The following is a 22990-nucleotide window of genomic DNA, read 5'->3' on the forward strand; positions in this document are numbered from 1 at the left end:
CCTGTGATGGGGTATTGGTAGAACATCCTCTAAACTAGAAAACTCATCCAGTAGTCTCCAATACAATTCATCTCTCCTGGCTGCTGCTTCCAGCATCACAGAATTCTCTCCAACACTAGTGGCTTTTGGCAGTTTTTTGCATTCTTTTGATTTTCTTGACAAATAACACTTTTCAAAGTTTTTGTAGAGAGTAGTGTAAGCTTTAAGAGGCTTGTATCCTCCATATCTTCATATACTGTTACTTTCCTGTAGAAGTAAAATTTGCAAAGTATATTGTTAGCATTGCCACCACTTTTCATTTTGTCCCATTAATAGACTTGTGCTAAATTAGATATAAATTAGATCTGTATATTCATATCAACATTGCCATTTTTGCTTAGTGAGCACTTCTGATTGAAACCCAATATGAAGCAGTGTATTGTCATCTCTAATACTATTTCTGACCTGTGCATTAGTGCCACTGAACTAAAAAGCTAGTTTCTAAAATATTTTAAAGGCTAGTTCTGCATATGTAGGCAATTACAATTAGCCTGCCTAGTAGAAGGTTTTAATTTGTATGCGCAAAAGCTTACAAGTGGAGAAGCATTACATTAAGGATTCATGTCTACTCACCATGCATTAAAAACAATCGGCATGCAATCTACTGCTTTTTGTGCAAAACCTTCAGTGTGACTGATCTGGTCAGCAAATTTAAATTGAAAATACAGAAAACTTATCACTTGTGAGGTGCTTTTACAATTAAGATTATGTGGTGTGAAAACATTTCATGTTAGTATATTGCAAAATGTTATTTGCCATAGTTGTCACGTGCTAAACAGCTCCATTTCTGGGGAAAAAAAAGCAATAAAAATCTCTTAATACAAATGAACACCACATTAAAGTGTTTACGTTAATTTTAACAGTAAAACTTGTAGTAATAGTCATGTTGTCGTGTTTCTGGAAATTGTGCAAAAACTGACACTTTCTCATTTTGGATGCTGCTGTTTCATCTTGTCTACAGGTTTACAGCACTACTTGACAACTCCATAGCATACCTCATATAAATGTACATAAAATAAGCTTTCAAATGATGTGGGTGTGTAGGATGGGTACGTTAAACTCCAAAAGTATGTCCCTTTTTGGAGAATTGCTGCATGCCTATTGAGAGCACCAGTGGATCAGACCATTCAGGCTGTAGGATATGAATTATTTCACCAGTTTGTGGGGAATGGTAGGTGAGGTGGGAGTAGATGAGTGTAGCCCTCCAAAACATTTAATGATGAGAATTCTGGCTAGTTTGCACTAGATGTTTGAGATCAGGATTAAAAGTCCTGTGTGATATCTTTAAAAATGTAGAATTTCAAAGTAATTTTCCCTTCTTAATCACATTGTCAGTGTCTGTTCTTGCTGCCTTTTGCAGTTTTTACTACTTTGATACAGTTCTTGTGCTACTTCCTCTTTTGACATGGCAGTCCTGTGCAAATTATGCCTTTAGACAAGGGGGAAATTTACTGAGTAATTCTGCTTCTCTGAAGGTCTTCCACCTGTCCTTCCGCTAATTTTGAAGAAAGCCTTTGTTGATTTTGTCTTTAGTATTCCTTTCTGAGGCATTGGCTTCTTTGTAGGTCATTAGTTTTATTCTTTGTAAAGCCTTCCTGATGACTCAGGCACTGAAAGGAAAGTACCTAGAGTAGTGGCCAAGTCTGTGCTCTCTTCCTTACTATTTTTGTCTTGGGCTCAAAATCCCCACATCTTTTAAATTCAGTACTTATTAGGGCTGTCAAGCACTTAAAAAAATTTACCGCGCGCTTCAACAAAAATAGAATACCATTTATTTAAATATTTTTGATGTTTTCTACATTTTCAAATATATTCATTTCAGTTACAACACAGACTACAAAGTGTACAGTGCTCACTTATATTTTATTACTAATATTTGCACTCTAAAAAACAAAAGAAATAGTATATTTCAATTCACCTAATACAAGTACTGTAGTGCAGTCTCTTTATAATGAAAGTTGAACTAACAAATGCAGTTATTTTTGTTCATAATTCTACATTAAAAAAATAAAAACAATGTAAAACTTTAAAACCTTCAAGTCCACTCAGTCCTACTTCAGCCAATTGCTCAGACAAACAAGTTTGGTTACAATTTGCAGAAAATAATGCTGCCCATGTCTTGTTTACAATGTCACCTGAAAGTGAGAACAGGCGTTCACATGGCACTGTTGTAGCCAGCCTCACAAGATATTTATGTGCCAGATGTGCTGAAGATTCATATGTCCCATCATGCTTCAACCACCATTCCAGAATAAATGTGTCCATGCTGATGACTGGTTCTGCTTAATAACGATCCAAAGCAGAGCAGACTGACGCATGTTCATTTTCATCATCTGAGTCAGATGACACCAGCAGAAGGTTGATTTTTATTTTTTGGTGGTTTGAGTTCTGTAGTTTCCACATTGAAGTGTTGCTCTTTTAAGACATCTGAAAGCATTTTCCACACCTTGTCCCTCTCAGATTTTGGAAGGCACTTCAGATTCTTAAACCTTGGGTCGAGTGCTATATCTATGCTTAGAAATCTCACATTTGTACCTTCTTTGCTTTTTGTCAAATCTGCTGTGAAAGTGTTCTTAAAATGAACATGTACTGGGTCATCATCTGAGACTGCTGTAACATGAAATATATGGCAGAATGCGGGTAAAACAGAACAGAAGACATACAGTTTTCCCCCAGGGAGTTCAGTCACAAATGTAATTAACACATTATTTTTTTAATGAACTGTCAGGGTTTCTTCCTCACCCTGAACTCTAGGGTACAGATGTGGGGACCGCATGAAAGACCCCCTAAGCTTATTCTTACCAGCTTAGGTTAAAAACTTCCCCAAGATACAAACTTTGCCTTGTCCTTAAACAGTATGCTGCCACCACCAAGTGTTTTAAACAAAGAATAGGGAAAGAGACCACTTGGAGACGTCTTCCCCCAAAATATCACCCCAAACCGTACACACCCCCTTTCCTAGGGAGGCTTGAGAATAATATCCTAACCAATTTGTTACAAAATCATCAAAGACCCAAACCCCTGGATCTTGGAACAATGGAAAAATCAGTCAGGTTCTTAAAAGAAGGATTTTATTTAAAAAAAAAAAAAAAGGTAAAAATCATCTCTGTAAAACTAGGATTGAAAATACTTTACAGGATATTCAGATTCAAAACACAGAGGATCCCCTTCTGGGCAAAACCTTAAACTTACAGAAAACAAGAATAAGCCCTCCCTCTTAACATAGGGAAAATTCACATAAAACAAAAGATAAACTAATCTGTCTCACCTGGCTTGCCTATACTGGTTGCAATATTGGAGACTTGGATTAGGATGGGTTGGAGATGATGGATTTCTGTCTGGCCTCTCTCAGTCCCAAGAGAGAACCCCCCACCCTCCAAGATTTGAAAGTGTCTTGTTCCCTTATTGGTCCTTTGGGTCAGATGCCTGCCAGGTTAACAAGCTTCTTAATCCTTTACAGGAAACAGGATATTGCCTTTAGCCAGGAGGGATTTTATAGCACTGTATGCAGAAAGGTGGTTACCCTTTCCTTTATATTAATGATGCAAACATCATCAGCATGGAAGCATGTTCTCTGGAATGGTGGCTGAAGCATGAAGGGGCATATGAATGTTTTGCATATCTGGCATGTAAATACCTTGCAATGCCGGCTACAAAAATGCCGGCTACAGACTTGTTTGTCTTAGCAATTTACTAAACAAGAAGTAGGACTGAGTGGACTTGTAGGCGCTAAAATTTTACATGATTTTGTTTGAGTGCAGTTATGTAACAACAAAAAAATCTACATTTGTAAGTTACACTTTCACGATAAAGAGATTGCACTACAGTACTTGTATGAGGTGAATTTAAATATATTATTTTGTTTTTTACAGTGCAAATATTTGTAATAAAAATAATATAAAGTGAACACTGTATACTTTGTATTCTGTGTTGTAATAGAAATCAATATATTTGAAAATGTAGAAAAACATCCAAAACTATTTCAGAAATTTCAGTTGGTATTCTGTTGTTTAACAGTGTGATTAATCACAATTCATTTTTTTAATTGCAGTTAATTTTTTTGAGTTAATCGTGTGAGTTAACTACAGTTAATCTACCGCACTAGTACTTATTGAAAGAGAGTTGTCCAATATTGAAGGGAAATAATGAATCTTCATTGCTATTCAAGTGCCAAAATATTTACTACTTGAATGGTTTTAGTAACTACTCTGACAAAAGCTAAAGAGATGAATTTTTCCAGGAGTGTTTGTACGTTGCTTTTCATTAAAATGAAACGCAGCACTTCAGATTTGCAAGTGAAAGCTGCCAGAAACTTGTGTAGGCTTTACTGCCACTCCTCCATTATTGTACCACTTACATTTAGTTTTCAGCATTATTTAGAACTTCAGTAGCCTCCTCCAAATTCATAACATTCCCTAAAAACAAAACACAAGTTAAGGTTTTAGTCTGAACACATACTATATTTAAAAAAAACACACTGAGATTCAATTACTGATATTTAACTATTTAAGAACAAAGGGAATTGACTAGTTTAAACCAGAGGGTTTTTAAAATTTATAAAAGAAGGGAAAAAAGCTTAATTGGCATTGCCGTGGTCACTTTTCTACTATTTTTTTTCCCTCCTCAGATTTGTTAGTAATGTTGTATCTGGCCCATTGGCCTAGCAATAAAGGAAGTTGAAGAAAACTGCAGTGTGATATCAGATGTTTTTAATTACTACATTTAATGACAGAAAAGAATGAATCACTAATATTGTAAGTATGATACGTTATTAATTCTTTAGGAATTCAAAATCTGAATAAATTAATTCAGATAAGAAGCTGCCACCCTCACAGTCTGATATAGAATGGGACTTGATGAGGGAGAATGTCTTGTATTTGAATGTGTGAGCCATAAAGGATTTTCAGAGTTGTCATCAAGTCTTAAAATTGACTTTTAACTGCAAATAGAATTTTTTAAAGTTATTCTGACTTTCCGGTGTCCTACTTTCCATAAGCAGCTGGACCTTCTACTAGGGAAGTATCAGGAAAACGTTACTAAATGTTCCGTTATGGAGATACTGAAACAATTACTCATAAAACAGTTTTTAACTTTTATTACTCAACATATATTTTTAATGTTTATCTGTATAAAGTATAATTGCTGCAAATTTCCTTAAAACATTCTTTAAAGAAAGTGAGAAATTTGAGTTCTTCACTGGGGTGGCTGTTTATCAAGTTGTCCTTTTAGGAAGATCAGAACTCAAAAAATACTTTTCCTGACTTAATCAGAATGCAGAACAACAGATGTTGGCAGTTGAAAGAAATAGGTTAGGCTGCCTTTTCTCATTGCTAAAGAATTGCAATTTGTTGAGCTCACCAGGACATCTGCAAGAGCCTTCCCAAATGGTACAATGGTACCTATGGGACTGTGTTGTTCATTTCCTGGTAAAACTGTGCGGAGGGAACAGGCCCAGGAAAATCTAGTTACACCTTATGGGTTTCTGTAAATGCAGCCCGCACTTGAAAATGACAATTTGTGGCATCTGAATCTTATCAGTCCAACAAAGTTTCAGCCCTGTGGTTGTGGTTGTCCTAGTTTGGCAACGTGGCTCTTTCTGGAGTTGCAGTGCTATTGGTGTCTCTGCTTTTAATTGCACAAATGCTCTGCCTCTCTCTGGATGGGGTGGATGGAAACGCAAGGAAACTTCTCCAGTGTGCCATCGTATCCTTTGCTCATACATTTTGTGGAATTCATTGGTTTCCATATACCCAAAATCAATAAAAGGAAGCTCAGGTAGAGCTGTGGTCTTGAGCTAAGAAAGTGCCACAAATGACAGGGAATTGTGCTGGCACCGTGTCCTCAGATCTTCAGTGTGCACAGAGTAAGCTCATGTTATATCCACCTTTTTCTCAAACACTTTGCTACTGTTTCATGCAGGTATTTCATTGCTATGCTTCATAAATGTGCTGTATTGGCTTTGGGAAATAGCTATCATTGTCTGTCTGTAATATGGAGTTCTGAGACAGTCATTTTTCCTCACATAAATTAACTCCTTTTGTTCCATCAGACCTCTGTATTTAAAAAAAAAAAAAAAAAGGGCATTTTACTCTGCATAAACATGAAAAGTTGAATATAATGTATTTTTATTGTTTCAGCAGCAGGAATTTATCAAGTAATTTTAGCATGCAAATTACATTAACAAAAGTAGATAGCATTTGTCAAGTTGGATTGAGAAGTTTACTAATAACTAACTAAATGTTCAGAAAAGTAAATCTTATTGATATGACATTTAATCAACCACACACAAAAACTACATTAATAGAACACTGAGGTTGCAAAGTCAAGCACTTGAAGGTTAAGAAATGTCAGAATTAAGGTGGTCTTAATTTGGTAGCCATATGTTTACATCTTGTGATCAAGTAAGTAAAGCCTAGATAGCACAGGAACTCTTAATTCTGGCATTTCCTAACTTTTGGATGCTTGACTTTGCAACCTGAGTGTTCTTTTAATGTAGATTTTTATGTATAATTTTTTCGGTTTTAAAAAAGCAAACTGGAAAACGTGAAATTCCATCTCTGTAACATCATAATGAGACACCTGCATAGCTGATCATCAGGCTTTGAACCTTTAGATCTACTATGTATCTGCTACTTGAACTAATGAAGTTACTGATAGCAGTAAAAGTTGTCATCTTCTGTGGACCTGAAATAGAGGGGAATCATGTTTTGCAAGTGGGTTTTAAATTCACTTCCTGACTGCAGAAGGAGGGGGAGACTCTAGAATCTTGAGTTACATTCCAGTCTTTCTAAGGAAGTGCTCTCTGGTGTGCACAGGCTCTTCTGCCCTTCCCCCTGCCCCCTCAAGATTGATCCTTCCCTTCTGCTGTCCCCTCCAAACTGTCCTGCTTCGTTCTCACCTCTTCTGTGATTCCACATTCCATTCCTATTCTCACCTAGCCAGTCCCAATCGCCGCTTGTCATCCCAGTCTCTTTACGCAGCCACTCTGTGTTCCTCCCATCCCCAGCTTATTTCCCACTCTCCTTTCCCAGTCTTCCTACTCTGGATGTTTGTACCAGTCTCCCCCCATGTTCTAGATGGGTAGGGTAGGGAGACCAGGAAAAGAGTTAGAGCAGAAGCTGGGATTGGGAGGGAACACTGAGAATTAGTTGGGCAAGGAAACTGGGAAGCGGGGAGAGCAAGACTGGAACTGTCTCCTTGTCCAGCCATTACCAGTTTCACTCTCCCTCCTTCCGTGTTCCAGTCAGTGTCCTCCCGCTTAGCCCTCTTGACCACTTTGCAGTTGTCAGGCAGCTCCCTCTTCCATGTTTCCTTGGCACCAGCAAGGGGAGGGTGGGAGGATCATCCAGAGCACAGAAGAGACAGTTCTATTGTTTTCAATTTTGGTGCCTCACCTGGCCCTGGCCCACAGTGACCAGAAGTTTCAGGGAATGTCCTAGTGATAGTGAGCCCCTATTGCCCTGGGTTGGAACAGGCTCATTCCCTTCCATCTGTGGGGATGGCATATACACAGTTTGGTCACTTGTAGGAGCAGTGTGGGAATGGAGCATGTTCAAAGCATATGGAGATTTTAGTTGCTAAACTCTGACCACATGCTACTTAAGATTTATCAAAGGTTGTAACTTGGCCAAATGTGACAGATTTTCACTGGAACAGCAAAAGGCACATCCATGGCACTAAAGCCCACTCCTTGCCAAATTTCAAGTCCCTGTTCCAAAATGTTCAGGGATTAAAGCTGCTTAAACATTCCTAAGAATATTTTTTAACTGGACAAAATGCATTTTCCCCTAACCTCATTCTCAGAAACAGACAGATGTTTTGGCTGAATCATTTCATTCAAAACCAAATCAAAACAAAACAAAAAATACACCTCAGCCTGGCATGGAAAATTTCAGCCCAGATAGTTTGGCAGAGATTATGAGCAACTGAAAACAGGGCTGTATAATGGGAAGTTATTGGGCAACCTGAGGTGGTGGTGATGGTGGTACTAGCTCCACCTATGATAAACATTGGCCATTAAACACATGATATTTTGTGTAGCTGTTATATATTAGGTTAAATTTGCAACTCTCTGTACACACAGAAATGGTACAGATGGGAATGTTGGATGAGGCCTGGGCTTGGAACTGGCATAGGATTGCTGCTGAGCTTCCTGGTCAGTTTTTAAGATGCTTCGGTAAAATGACAGGAGCAGTAGCAGGATGTACATAGCTTCTCTTCCAAGCTGGCTTCTCCATGTACATGTCTGGTGTGACAGGGTCGGCCAGATGGCTATAGGAGAGTAATAGAAAGCAGATATATTAGCCCCAGGCTAAGCAGGTCCCTTTTCCCTGGGTAAGGTAACAGGGAAGGTTCCAGAACAATCAGGAACCTTCTGGAAACAATTAAGACAGGCTGATTAGAACACCTGCAGCCAATCAAGAAGTTGCTAGAATCAATTAAGGCAGGCTAATCAGGGCACCTGGGTTTTAAAAAGGAGCTCACTTCAGTTTGTGGCGTGCGTGTGAGGAGCTGGGAGCAAGAGGCACTAGTAGCTGAGAGTGAGAACGCGGATTGTTGGAGGGCTGAGGTGTACAAGCATTATCAGACACCAGGAGGAAGGTCCTATGGTGAGAATAAAGAAGGTGTTGGGAGGAGGCCATAGAGAAGTAGCCCAGGGAGTTGTAGTTGTCGCACATCTGTTCCAGGAGGCACTGTAGACAGCTGCATTCCGCAGGGCCCTGGGCTGGAACCCGGAATAGAGGGCAGGCCTGGATTCCCCCCAAATCCTCCCAACTCCTGGTCAGACATAGGAGTCTGAATTCAGAAACACGGCCAAGCTGAGGGCCACCGTGAAGCTCCAAGGCAAGCATATCCGCCAATAAGTGCAAGACCCACCAAGGTGGAGCAGGAACTTTGTCACACTGGCTTTTTGGGGTCTTGCTGTCCTTCCTTCTCCCTCCCAGCTCAGGGCTGGTTGGAGATATGCAGGAAGTGCACTGTAGAGTTTTGCATGTCTAGTTGCATGGCAGCCAGTTGACCTTCTAGGTCCCTCTCTCCAGGGCTCCAGAAAGAAAAGCCCTCCCGTCAGCCTCTCAGGAAGCCCAGATGAGCCCACACCAGCTGGAGGAGATGGGGGAGAGAATCTTGGGCTCCATCCTCTTCTCCCCAGCCTGGATGTAGGGGGAGATAAAATTCCTTGTGGAGAATGAGAGGGATTATGTAAAAGAGACCAGGTGCTCGTGAGGAAAGAATTAACAGTGGGATTCTCTGTTGAAAGCAGTGCACAGAACCACTATGTGGAAGCTATACCTCTGAAAGCCTACTGTTGTCATTACCTCCCAGCTGTCCCTGTTTCACGTGTCCACTTGTCAGTGTGCTGCCCCTACCTCAGCCACCTTCCCTGGGAAGTTCCCCTTAAGAACTTTGTTACATTTGTAGATCACAGAGACAGGCTGGACTGTGGAGCTCAATAGAACCAGGACTTGCACCATAGTGACTGCTCATACAGTGTAAGTGAGGGAAAATGAAAGATTGTTGGCTGCTTCTGTGCACTTCAGAGAAAGTAGCCTCAGCTTCAGAGGAAGAATTGTCTCCATCTCACTTCTCATTAGTAGTACTTAGCCAGTCATAGTCAACATGATTTTACTTTGTAACCAACCAATATATATGATGAAATGTATTAATCATATAACTGATCCAGCAGCACAATGAAATTCGAATGGTCAGTCCTTATCTTCTAGGTGTTTAGGCCAGGATGTCTAAAAATGACTTAAAGCTCTAGCAGTAGGACCATTGCCGACAACTCCATTCCTCAGGGATTGGAACTTTCTACCATGAGGTAAAACATGACAGCTTTCTTGGGAACTAGTCTGGGACTGTGGAACAAACTAATATTTAAAGAGACGACTAAGGGGGAATACGATAGAGGTCTATAAAATCATGAGTGGTATAGAGAAAGTAAATAAGGAAGTGTTATTTACTCATAATACAAGAACAAGGGGCCACCGCATGAAATCAATAGGTAGCATTTTAAAACAAACACAAAGTATTTTTTCATGCAACGCACTGTCAACCTGTGGAACTCCTTGCCAGAGGGTGTTGTGAAGGCCAATACTATAACAGCATTCAAAAGGGAGCTAGATAGATTCATGGAAGATAGGTCCATCAGTGGCTATTAGCCATTGGTGTCCCTAGCCTCTGTTAGCCATAAGCTGGGATTGGATGACAAGGCATGGATCACTTGATGATAACTTGTCTGTTCATTCCCTTTGGGGCACCTGCCATTGGCCACTGTCAGAGGAGAGTATACTGGGTTTGATGGACCTTTGGTCTGACACAGTATGGCTGTTCTTACGTTCTTAAAACTTAGGACTATCACAGCTAGAAGTATCTGAAAAATGCAGTTTCAGTCAACCTGAAACTGCAAATTTATGTCAAGCTTGCTGAATAGTTTCAACCAAACCAAAAAAATCAAAATGTTTTGGAAATGTCTAAACCAAACACTTCAGTTTGACACGACTCAAAACTTTTCCTTTAGATTTCAGGCATTTTTAACAAAAGCAAACGAGGACTAAATTCACAAAATGTCTGGAAGAGGTGTCCTCCTTATGCCTTTTAGCCCAGTGGTTAGGGCACTCACCTGGAGTGTGGGAGACCCATAATCAGTTCCCCTCTTTGTGAGAGAGAATTTGAGCTTGGGTCTCCCATGTTGCAGGAGAGTGCCCTGTCTCCTGGGCTATGATGGGATATTCTGTAATGGAGTTTTCTCCATTTTGCCTGGTGAAGCAATTACACTTCGTATAAATAAGTAATCATTGGAGCAGGTTTTGATCTTGGGTCTCCTACATCCTTGGCGAGTTCACTATTCATCACTGGATCAAGGAAAGAGTAAAAATGATTCTGCAGTCTGGTGGTTAGGTCACTCAACAAGTATATAGGAGACCCAAGTTCAAGTCTCTGCATTAATGACTATTTATTTATACAAAGTGGAATGACTTCAAGAGGTGAAATGGAGAAAGCCGCATAACAGAATATCCCATGACAGCCCACTCTCCTTCAATGTTGGAGACCCAAATTCACATTCCTTTCCACATCATCAGAAGGGGGAGTTGAATTTGGGTTTCCCACATCCCCTCTGAGTGCCCTAGCCACCCAGTTAAAAGTTAAAGGAGAGCATCATACACCTCTTTTTCCTCTTCCAGCAGTTTTGTGAATCCAGTTCTCCTTTGCTTTTGTTAAAATGCTCACTACCAAAATGAAAAATTGAGTTAGGTCAAAATGAAACTTTGTTTCAACCTGACCCAAATATTTCTGACTTTTTGATTCACCAAAAAGTTTTGGTTTTGGTTCAGAAACTTTCTGTAATTGCCAGAGAACCAAAATATTCATTTATTCACCCAGCCCTAATAACTTTTGTTCCAACTGATATGTGCACTTTGACCTGCCTTCTCCAATAGACATAACAAAGGAAAAACTAAATGAAATATAAAAGACAACAAGTCATACCAAATCACTACACTGAACAGATAATTCTCCCTGTAGGGAGATGACAGAGAAAACAATCCACACATGACAGATGTTAATAGTATCACTTAATACACTAGTGTGAGGGATTCAGATGTCACAGTGCTAAGTGTGGTATAAAAACCTGTATAGGATAGACATAAAATTTTACATGAAGTGTGAAAATGGGTCCTGACAACATCCTCAAGACACTTTTGATGAAAACAGGATTATCAGTAATGGTCAAACGCCAGTCCTAGTGAATTTCATTCAGTCCACTTAATTCCCCTTTCCATTTCAGCTGGATACAGTATCCTTTACTATGTGTTCAAAACTGTTGTGAAGTTTATGCTGTTCCCTTTCAAACAGCAGCTGTCTTCTACGTTGCCTTTAGTGGTAGGTGAAGTAATTCTTGTATGGAAACGCCCCAGTCCTGGGAACACTTACACATGTGAATATCTTTACACATGTGCATAGCCTCATTAAACTCTGTGACCACATTCATATATAAGTATTTGTAGGATTGGTGGAATAGCTTGAGAAATGTCTTGCAGTCCTTCAGAATGAAAGGAAAAATGTAAGAACTGTGAAAAGCAAGTTTCAGAAAACTGCCAGTTTGTAATCTTGTACATTAAGTGCAAAATCTTTACTGGAAATTTCATCTGGAAATATTATGAACTTTGTTTAACAGAACAGTCTTCTAATTTTTATAAACAGTGTGCGAAGGCTACTACACTGTTAATTGTGTGGCTGCTACATTAAACAATGCTTGAGTTGGGGAAAAGTGCACTATATAAACATAGAGAAAAATGTCAGGGTCAGGAAGTTATAAAAGTCTTACTGTTTTTCTTGTTTAGTAACTTAATTATTCATTTTTTCACTAGATTTCTTTGCTGGCTATTTCTTCAACCTTGGTCTTCTGATGCAATATCCTTTGAAATTATAATGGCTTTTAAGTGGGAGCATGAAGAAAACTGGCCTTGTAACAGAATTTGTATGTGAGCGGTGGTACAGATTACTATAAATAGCCATGACAACTTCTCATATGAATGGACATGTTACAGAAGATTCTGACAGTGAAACAAAAAATGTGGAGCTTGCAACTCCTGAGGAACCTCAGAAGCACAGAGAGATGGCTGTTGATTGCCCTGGGGATTTGGGCTCCAGGATGATGCCAGTACGACGAAGTGCTCAACTTGAGCGGATTCGCCAGCAACAGGAGGACATGAGGCGCAGGCGAGAAGAAGAAGGAAAGAAACAAGAACTAGACCTTACTGCTTCAATGAGGCTTAAGAAACTAGCACAGATTCCTCCCAAAACTGGAATAGATAATCCTATGTTTGACACAGAAGAAGGAGTCATTCTGGAGAGTCCTCATTATGCTGTGAAAATACTAGGTAGGTAAAAAGTACAAGCTAGAGGAAAAATACTTGTTTATCTGCAAATACTGTTTTAGGCCAGAAAACATTAGCTGGTTAGGCTTATGAGAGAGTTACAGCAATAAGACACAGTTTTCAACTTCTGTTGGTGGAAAGAAACACTTAAATTCCAGCCTGCAGTTTCCAGTAAAAGTTGAGGATAGTACAGATCCAACAAAATTCTGTTAGTGATGGAAATTTCATCAATAGTATAAATTATACATATTAATTTTACTTTTTTTTTGTCCTCCTCATTTAAGGCCTGCTGGAAAATATTTTGGATTTGTCCGTGTCTGACTACCTTCAAATGTATATTTAAGTTACAGCTCCTAATGGAGTTGTAGTAAACAATTGATTGCTAGAGTATACATTCATGACCATTAATTAGACACACATTCCAAACCAAATTTTTAATATCTGGGTAGTATTCCAGTTACAAGACCTCCTCCTCTTTCTCAGAGTGGAATCTCGTGATTCTTTCACTCTTCTGTTGGGACTCAGGTATACTACCCCATGATTGCTTGTCACCCTGCAGGCCTGAATGGATTTTAGGCCCCTGTGTTTGTTCACTTCAGGAATCTGTGACCAGTGATATTGACCCAACAGCTTTCTTAAGTTTTATTTAGCAGTTGGATCAAAGCATTAGAGAACAAATGTTTTAAAGCAACAAACAATCTACATGCATATTTAGTCTTATCAGTTATGTTTCATTACAAAAAAAAATTGTTACCCTCTTAAATTACAGTAACAGAAGTGACCCAACTCACATTCTCCTTGAAGGCCAAGAAGTCACAGTTAACAGCATGCCCTGCTGTTCTTGATCTTTTCCTTTTCTTTCTGTATGTCCCCTCTCTCTCACACAAACTGTGTTTTAGGGAAGATCTCACTTTCCATGTAGGTGTTTGAGCCCAAATACCATACTGCTCAATAGTGTCTGTTTTCAGTGTCCATCCAATATGTTTCCTGGTGCCTCAGACTGGTTTTTTCCAGTCAACCCAGGCATCTACAGTGCCTATCCAGGAGAATACATCTTTGATAGCTGCCCCATTGTTTGGGCAGTTGGACTCATTGAGACTCATTGGGTTGTAATCATTGGATTTATAAAACTCTCCCCTGTGGTGAAAGTGTTGAAAACTATATGAGAATATGAGATTCCTTCAGCCTCCTTTGTTATTCTAGCATACAGTCTTAGAAGTCAAACACACAAATTCCAGTTTAGACACATCAAAGTATGTTGTTAATGCAGACAGGGTCATATTTCATAACAGTAAATCATTTTATTTTAACATTTCAAGCATAATCCTGTTGGTAATCTGTATTCTTAATTCACATAATTCTATAGTTTGAGAGTCACACTGTTACAACTGGACAGGAAGACGTGTAAATAGTATGCTGAATTAATATAACTGTGCAGCTAATGCTCACTTTGAGTTGTTTCAGTTATAAATTTCTTTCAGATTATTCAGAATCTTTCATTTTCAAAAGGAGAGCCACAGTGAGCATAAAATAAGATGAATGTGGAAAAGGAAGTAGTATCTGCACATTGACCATGCAAAATTGTTAGTCGAATTGATTCTTTACCGCAACAGCTCCTTAACTCTTAATTGTATTCAGAGAAAACACTACACCCCCAAAAAGCTGACTTTGATTAAAGTGACCATATCTTGGTTGTTAGAGGCCTTCCCCCTGTCTCCCAATAAGGTTAGCAAAAACTGGTATCCTTTTGTTTTTCTCTCGTCACCACCACTCCCGAGCGTCCTACGTTCTTACTGAACCCTTTCTAGCCCACGACATGTGGTCACTTATGTGCAGCCAGATACCTCTGGTTCAAATGCTGATGTGCTGAGCTTTCGTAGGCTCTGCATAAGTAAAATTTTTAACTCTTGTCTGTGTAACTTTCTAATGAAAGTTGTCTCTTTAAATCAGTGGATGAAAAAAGTTACTTTTTGTAGATTGCTGAAATATTTTATTAGCTTTTAAACTAGAACAGTGCAAACATAGTTAACCAGTGATAACTAAAAATAAATTTCATTCCAGGACTAAGCAGTTAAACTTTTTTATATAACTATTCTCTGTCTATCTTCTGTTGGGCAGAAAATTTTTTTGTTTGCATTAAAGGGTTTGTCCGCTACTTCTATTAGTTGTATGCGTTTTCCCAGCCAGAAAGGTAATTAGGAGTTTGTGGCAATCTAGTTGGTAAAGATTAACCTTGTGTTTAAAGAAAAAATGCTTCTGGGACCAATATAATAGACTCTTGTCCCTTTAAATCAGGTGCAGAGATTCTCTTACACGGTGTACAGTACCAGTCTTTCCCTCTTTGCTCATATTTATAAGCAGAGAAAGGAAAATAATCCTGAATATCTACAACTGAGCTATTTCCCACCAATGCAGACAGCAGAGCCAAAAGGGATGTTGCCACCTTGCATATCAAGTGCTACCTGGATCTCTGGTTAGGTCCTCAGAGTAGTCTGGCTAGATATTCAGCATATATCCATCTCTGGCAATTTTATAATCCCTTATGAACTATAAAGTGGGGGATCCATAGGATACCAGTCTAACGCATTCACATCTTCCAAACTCTGCACTGCAGCCATCATTCTGGTCAAGAGATTCCTTTCAGAACAAGTTTATTCTTAATTAGATGCAGAGGTTGCTATTGAACAGTATAAGGAGACAGAAGATCAATTTTTCATTCAGTTGGATATCAAGAGCAGAAATTGCTATTTCTTTGAGATGCAGACAGGATTTATTTGTAGTGATTTTAGACTGGTGTAGCAATTTGCAATTTCTGCTTGGAGAAAGGGAAATTAGCTTTAAGCTATTTGGCTGTTTTTGTCAGAAATGCACATCCATTGGAAGTTATCCCTTATGTAATGTGCTATGAATTTGGAAGCATTTCTTTATTGCAATACAATGGCAATTTGAATATCTGCCAGTCAGTAACCACATATAATAGGAAGAGGCCTATAGTTTCTGTTAGGAAAGTGACAGTCCCACGTAGTACAGTAACTCCTCACTTAACGTTGTAGTTGTGTTCCTGAAAAATGCAATACTAAGTGAAACTATGTTAAGCGAATCCAGCTTCCCCATAAGAATGAATGTAAATGGGGAGGGCGGGGGTTAGGTTCCAGGGAAAAAATTTTTTGCCATACACTACAGTACTGTAGTTGGGAGGTACTCCGCCTTACCCCACACAGGCACAGACCACTGGCACTGGAGACAATGAGGCAGGCAAGGAGGCTGAAGGTGCTGCAGGCTAGGAGAAGCATGTTGCACAGCAGCAGCTTCCCCTACTCTGCAAGCACCAGGGGTGGGGGGCTCAACCCTCAGCGCCCACTCCACTCCTTCCCCCGAGCCCCACCTTTAACCCCCCTCTTCTCCCTCCCCTCCTCCCCCTTTATTCCGCACGCCGCATCCTCACTCCTCTTCCCCCCCTCCACCTCCTGCCCGCAGCAATCAGCTGGCTTGCGGGTTCAGGAGGGAGTGGGGAGGAGCGAGGACATGGCCTGCAGGCTCCCCCTGCCTCCTGAACACGACAAGCCAACTGATAGCTGTGGGCAGGAGGCGGGAGCGGGAGGGGTGGGCATTCTGCGTCCTTGCTCCTGCCCATGGCAATCTTGCGATGTTCGGAGGCAGGAGGGAGTGGGGAGGAGCGAGGACTCAGCATGCAGCCTTCCCCCGCCCTCCTCCCCACCCCAGCTAGCACAGCAGTATCGTGGAGGAGGAAGACTCTGATTAGAATGCAGCGGAGACAAGAGCAGGACCAGCAGGAAAGGAAAGGAAAAGTAGACTGCAACTGGAATTGGGGGGACAGGGAGGAGAAGAGATACAGTAACTGAGTTGCAAGGGAGAGACTGGGACTGGCTAGAAAGGAGACTGAGAGCTGGGTGGTAGTTGAAGGCAGGCTGCAACTCATTGGGCTAGGAGACTAGAACTGGGAGTTTGGGGGAAAGGGGAAGCTCGGACTGGCTGGGAGCAATAGGCTGGGAGCTGGTGAGAGAAATGGGAAGGGTCATACTAAGATTGGATGAAGAGTTGGGATAGAACTGGTATTCGGTGGGCAGAGAGATTGGGACAGGAAGGTGTGAAGGACTGAGATTGGATGAGGAGCCCAGTGAAGGGAGAGGGACTGGAAACCAACCAGTGGGGGGGAAGGAGGGAGAGAGATCAGATGAGGCTCTAGGAGGAGGAATCTGGGGGCAAGGAGGCTGGGGGACAAGAAGTTGGAGTGGGAGGGAGGGGACTATGATGAACCTGTGGAGGAGTGGCGATTGGGACAAGGATCTGGGGAGGAAAAGAGAGAGAACTAGGACCCATTAGAGGAAATGGAGCAGAGGGGTCAGGATTGGAGGAAACGGGCAGAAGAGTTTGTGCCCACAAGAGCACACTTGCTTCCAGTGGCTGGAATGGAGCCCAAGTATCCTAAGTCTCACTTTCTTCTGCTGTCATCAAATGTTTGTGAAATCCTCTGGTTAAGTGTGTCTCATCTCATTCTAGCGCTTGTCCACTAGAGCAGTGTTTCTCAAAGACCAGTCCGTGGACCAGCAGAGGCAGCAAGCCAGTCCCTGGTATCAAAAAGGTTGAGAAATACTGCACTAGAGCACTAGGATATCATAGTGATTAGTGCTGTAGAAAAGCAGGGTTTGAATAGTGTTCAGTAAATAAGGCCTAGGACCAGACATTGAACAGAATAAAACAAAATATTAATTAGTTGCTCATTAATTGAGCACAGTCTTGTGCACTGAAAGAGGTGGGGTCTTGTGGAAAATAGTGTGATCATATCATTAAAGACTATCAGAATGCACACGTACAAAGGGGCTGAATCAAGGTTGCATAGGCAACTGTTTCATCCTAATTTGAAGGAATGACAACATGTTAGTAGTTGCATATGGTTAATACCCAGTTTAGGATGACATTGAGGTCACGGGTCAAATCTGAGGTGCTAGTGGAACTACTACTACTACTAGTACTGTTCTACTACGGGAAGAAAGGGTAGGAATAAATGGTAAATTTTCAGAATGGAGAGGGGTAACTAGTGTTGTTCCCCAAAGCTCATTCCTAAGACCAATCCTATTCAACTTATTCATAAATGATCTGGAGAAAGGGGTAAACAGTGAGGTGGCAAAGTTTGCAGATGATACTAAACTGCTCAAGATAGATAAGATCAAAGCAGACTGTGAAGAACTTCAAAAAGATCTCACAAACTAAGTGATTGGGCAACAAAATGGCAAATGAAATTTAATGTGGATTAATGTAAAGTAATGCACATTGGAAAAATTAACCCCAACTATACATACAATATGATGAGGGCTAATTTAGCTACAACTAATCAGGAGAAAGATGTTGGAGTCATCGTGGATAGTTCTCTGAAGATGTCCACTTAGTGTGCAGCGGCAGTCAAAAAAGCAAATGGGATGTTAAAAAAGGGATAGAGAATAAGATGGAGAATATCTTATTGCCCTTATATAAATACATGGTGCGCCCACATCTTGAATACTGCATACAGATGTGGTCCCCTCTTCTCAAAAAAAGATATACTGGCATTGAAAATGGTTTCAGAAAAGGGCAACTAAAATGAGTAGGGGTTTGGAACGGGTCTCATATGAGGAGAAATTAAAGAGGCTAGGACTTTTCAGCTTGGAAAAGAGGCGACTAAGGGGGGGATATGATAGAGGTATATAAAATCATGAGTGGTGTGGAGAAAGTGAATAAGGAAAAGTTATTTACTTGTTCCCATAATATAAGAACTAGGGACTACCAAATGAAATTAATGTGCAGCAGGTTTAAAACAAGTAAAAAGGAAGTTCTTCTTCACTCAGTGCACAGTAAACCTGTGGAACTCCTTGCCTGAGAAGGTTGTGAAGGCTAGGACTATAACAGGGTTTAAAAGAAAACTGGATAAATTCATGGAGGTTAAGTCCATGAATGGCTATCAGCCAGGATGGGTAGGAATGGTGTCCCTAGCCTCTGTTTGTCAGAGGGTGGAGATGGATGGCAGGAGAGAGATCACTTGATCATTACCTGTTAGATTCACTCCCTCTGGGGCACCTGGCATTGGCCACTGTTGGTAGACAGGATACTGGGTTGGATGGACCTTTGGCCTGACCCAGTATGGCCATTCTTATGTTTTTATGTATTGCAAATCTAAGGAAAACTGTATTTCAGATTAAATTGTGTGACCTTTAACTCTGTAATAAAGGAACCGCTCATACAGCTAGAATCTCCAAGTTGTAATATAATGGAGAAGACAAGAAAGTAACCCACAAAAAGGCTCTACAACAATTATGCTGTTCTTTCCTAGGGCTTTAACTTGTATGCATGTCCTTTTCCCCCACATTCTGGATTCATCTGAGAACTGACAGTTTTGCTGAACTTCAAAATAAGACTGTGTCATTCTGAAAGCTGTCTCCCCTGTTTAGCTTAGTGGGTGGAAAAAAAAGCTAGTTTAAGAATACATTAAAAAAAAATCAAATATGATGGGGGAGTGTGGGAGTCCATTATGAGCAGTTCAGCTCTTTTGTTGAAAACATATTGAATGTCTTCCTTTCAGAGGCCATCATGCTAATTTTAATAATAAACAGCTTCAGTTGCCATGAGGTTCATAGTCAATGATTTTTTAAAAAAGGAATTAGATGTATTTAAAACTACAGCAACAGTTCTCAAACTTTGAGCAACCTGAGGACCCCCATTTTTATTTAAATTTTTTCACGGCCCCCCAAGCTGCCCACTCACCCCCAGGCCCCACACCCACTTCACTCTTTCCCCCTAGCCCCGCTCCACCCCTGCCCCATCTCTTCCCTCCCCCAAGCGCACCCTGTCCTTGCTGCTCCCCCTCCTTCCCATTGCCTCCTGCATGCCGCTGAACAGCTGCTCCCCCGCATGCAGAGGGCACTGGGAGGGAGGGGAAGGAGTTGATCAGGGGTCTGCAGATCCCAGTTTGAGAAACGCTGAACGGCAGTATTACTTCATATCTGGTAATCTGCAAAGAATGCTACGTTATGCAGCTTGGCTTCTTCCTGTCTCAACCCTTGTTGTCCAGGAGTGGGTCACTATCATGTAATTCTTAAAGAAGTATTACCAAAATCCTTAAATGATCATTATGGCTGTTTTTCATCAGGGTTAATATAGAAGAAAATATTAAACTGTTATCACTCAGTGACTAAAAATCTACAGGAACAGTGGATCAGTATTTTACAGGCTTTTTAAAAACCCTAATGAAACTCTGAACAAGTGCTAGGCACAAATAGCAATGCTGGTCCAATTAATATAAACTGTCCTCATTTTCCATTGTTGAAAATAATTTGTTTTATATTCTAATGCCTTTTAAGTGCCAGGTGACATACAGAGATTTAAGCAAGGGAATATATTTGGATTTTAACATATTCTGATTAGAAAGCTCCATAGCTATTTCTTAACCCAGATGTCTAGGTACTGCAGAGGATTAATGAGAACTTGAGGTCCCAAAAGAATACGAAATAAATTAATCTGTTGACATAGATGATTTGCATAGATTAGCAATACATGTCTCAGTTAATATTGTCTCTCCTATCCATATTGCACTTTTGAGGTATATGCAGTATGTAACCTGTATTTAAAATAACAAATGACCGCTATTATTTCCTTTCCCTCCTTTTCTAATCTGCTAACATGTCAAACTGCAACAGGAATCCTCCCCTGCAGTTGCATATTTCTTTTCTCCTGCCAGATTTTTGATTAATACACACGTTACATAGTGCTCAGACCTCTTCCCTGCCATTTCTTAAACTAGCAGGAAAGGCTGCAACTTTTCTCATAAACGGGGAATAAAACAAGGAGTATTTGGGTTCAGAAATAGTCTTTGATATATAATGGACCTGCAGTATCCAAAAGAAGCCTCACTTTCTCTGTGAGTAGAGATGGTTTACCTTTCTTTAAGTAGTATTTCTTAACTTTTTTGTCTTAAGGAAAATATTTATAATTGAAAAATGTTCAAAGTGGGAGTGGATGTAATAGACTGATCTCTCATTGGCGAAAGGTGGGGGAATGAACTGGAGCTTATTAGGTATACTGTACACAGATGTATCCCTTAATCTAGGATTCAGAAATATGAGTCTGGGAAAATATTAGTTTCCAGTGAGCTCATTATAGATTTTTATGTATATGACTGAAATACTTATTAATTGGGTAAATTGGGATGTACAGGCATCTATCTTTTAAAAGTCCCTGCCCTGTGGGAATACCGAATTCCACTCCCATTCCTCTTTTATCTTCCCATGAAGTCTCTCCCCACCATTTCCTTGCTTGTTCCCTGTCACTTTCATGTGTCTCACAGACAGTATAGAACTCTGGCCTTTAACACATGTGCACGATCAGGGCAAAATAACTGCCGAAGGAGGACAGTGTGATGGACACATGGGGTGCAAGACTTTGTAGGGGGTTAGAAAGAAAACGGGAGATGGAAATAGTCAACAGTTGGTGGATTGGGTGGGGGAATGTAGAAGTAGCCAGGAAGTGGGCAGATGGGGGTACAGCTGTGATCTGTATAGAGGGAGAATTTTTAGGTTTGTAAAGAGAAAAGGAACATTTAGAGAGAATAAATAGAAGGGGGAGGAAAAGTACATAATAGACAAGGAGAGTGAATGGAAAGTGGTGGAATGAAGTAAACTTGAAAGAGAAAACTATACAGTGTTTAGTTACATTTATTGTATTTTTCTGGTTAATATCCCACTGGCAGAATGTGAGTCAGATTGCTAAATGTAATTAGGTATGTAACCAGGTTAATTGGACAGGTATTTCTAAAAAATTGCATGCTATAGCACCTGAATTTTTCACTTTTCTGTGAGAGTCCAAATGTTTTAGTTCATCAGAACCAGTCACCATTTAGGTGATCTACGTCACTTGTTTTACAAGGGGTTTGCCATCTGATAGTGCTCTGTTGGTGAATATTCTTGCCAGCTGATCTGGATGGAAAAGTAAAGAACAAACTTTAGATACCACTGTGGGAATGGGGATCAGGAGTATGCTTTTTTACATAGCTGCATCTATAGCTTTCTGCTGAGACACTGATTACCTTAGGATACCTTATTCTAATATGCATTTGGCCTTGTGTATGAAATACCCAGTATTACTGTAACCTGACTATACTCCATGGTATGTCTCACGGGATGAGACTGGACAGCTGGTGCTGGACTCCAGTGCTGCTGCTGCAGCATACCCTTTCCCCCATTTCCCTGGTGGTAAAGGGGACACTAAGGTCGTGAAAAGGGATAAAATGGTGACTGTACAATCAGGGAGTCTTTGATCTGTGCTTTGCAAAAAGTGCCCGTTCCTCCAGGGATCTGCCTTTGCCTAATCCTAGACACTGCTCCTCAAGGTCCAAAGGTACAAAAGCGTGCCTCAGTTTCACACAGAGGACAGTTGCCTACATCTCCCGCAAAACACCTTCATCCAGGTCTCCTGTCTCCGTTCCATACTCAGTGTCACTCCATCTCCTTCCTCAGTGGTGTGGCTAAACAAAATAGACAGTCATTGCAGCTCTACAAGACTTCAGAAGAGCTTTAGAAAAGCCACAAACTTAATTCCAACCTTTATGCAAGGCATTTCCCTGTTCTGTCTTCCTCTAATGCTAGAATAACTCACCCCATCTCGCCCAAAAATGTCTTACCTTGTTTCTAAACCCAGCTTTCCCAGGAAGCCCAACAGGTCCACTCTGATTCTGTGATGGATAAACACTCTAAGCAGCACACAGTGCTAGATGCTTTCTATAGCCTACAAGAGAGACTTGAACCCAGAATCCTCATCAGAATTTATGATGAAAGGGGCCTTTAAAGCATTTAGAGAGAGCGGAAACTACCGCTTTAGAAAGATGATTGAGCAATGGGCACATCTTACAAGCAAAAAAATATATATGCATGCACACATTGATACCCAAGACCCTACTTACCAGATTGGGATCTGCCCTTCAAAGATTTACCAGGAGCACCAAGAGTTGTGAAGTTAGAAAACCCTGAGGATGAAGAAATGCATGAGGGCAGAAGATAACCAATGGGGAATAGTCAGAAATTCCCTGA

At 40.5% G+C, this 22990-nt stretch overlaps 1 protein-coding gene across 7 annotated transcripts in view; it reads left to right on the top strand.

Moving 5' to 3' along the window:
• PALS1 (protein associated with LIN7 1, MAGUK p55 family member) overlaps positions 1 to 22990 on the top strand; it is a 136552-nt gene that overhangs the window by 62625 nt on the left and 50937 nt on the right. For 6 of the 7 annotated variants that reach the window (XM_073348378.1, XM_073348383.1, XM_073348382.1 and 3 more), the window contains exon 2: positions 12408 to 12920. In XM_073348378.1, the coding sequence (XP_073204479.1) occupies positions 12554 to 12920 (367 nt within the window). In that variant the 5' untranslated portion in view covers positions 12408 to 12553. Of the gene's footprint in view, positions 1 to 4666; positions 4794 to 12407; positions 12921 to 22990 lie in introns of all 7 variants that reach the window. The other variant, XM_073348379.1, reaches the window with a different exon arrangement.

This window comes from Lepidochelys kempii, chromosome 6, assembly GCF_965140265.1.
Source record: "Lepidochelys kempii isolate rLepKem1 chromosome 6, rLepKem1.hap2, whole genome shotgun sequence".
Taxonomy (NCBI): domain Eukaryota; kingdom Metazoa; phylum Chordata; order Testudines; family Cheloniidae; genus Lepidochelys; species Lepidochelys kempii.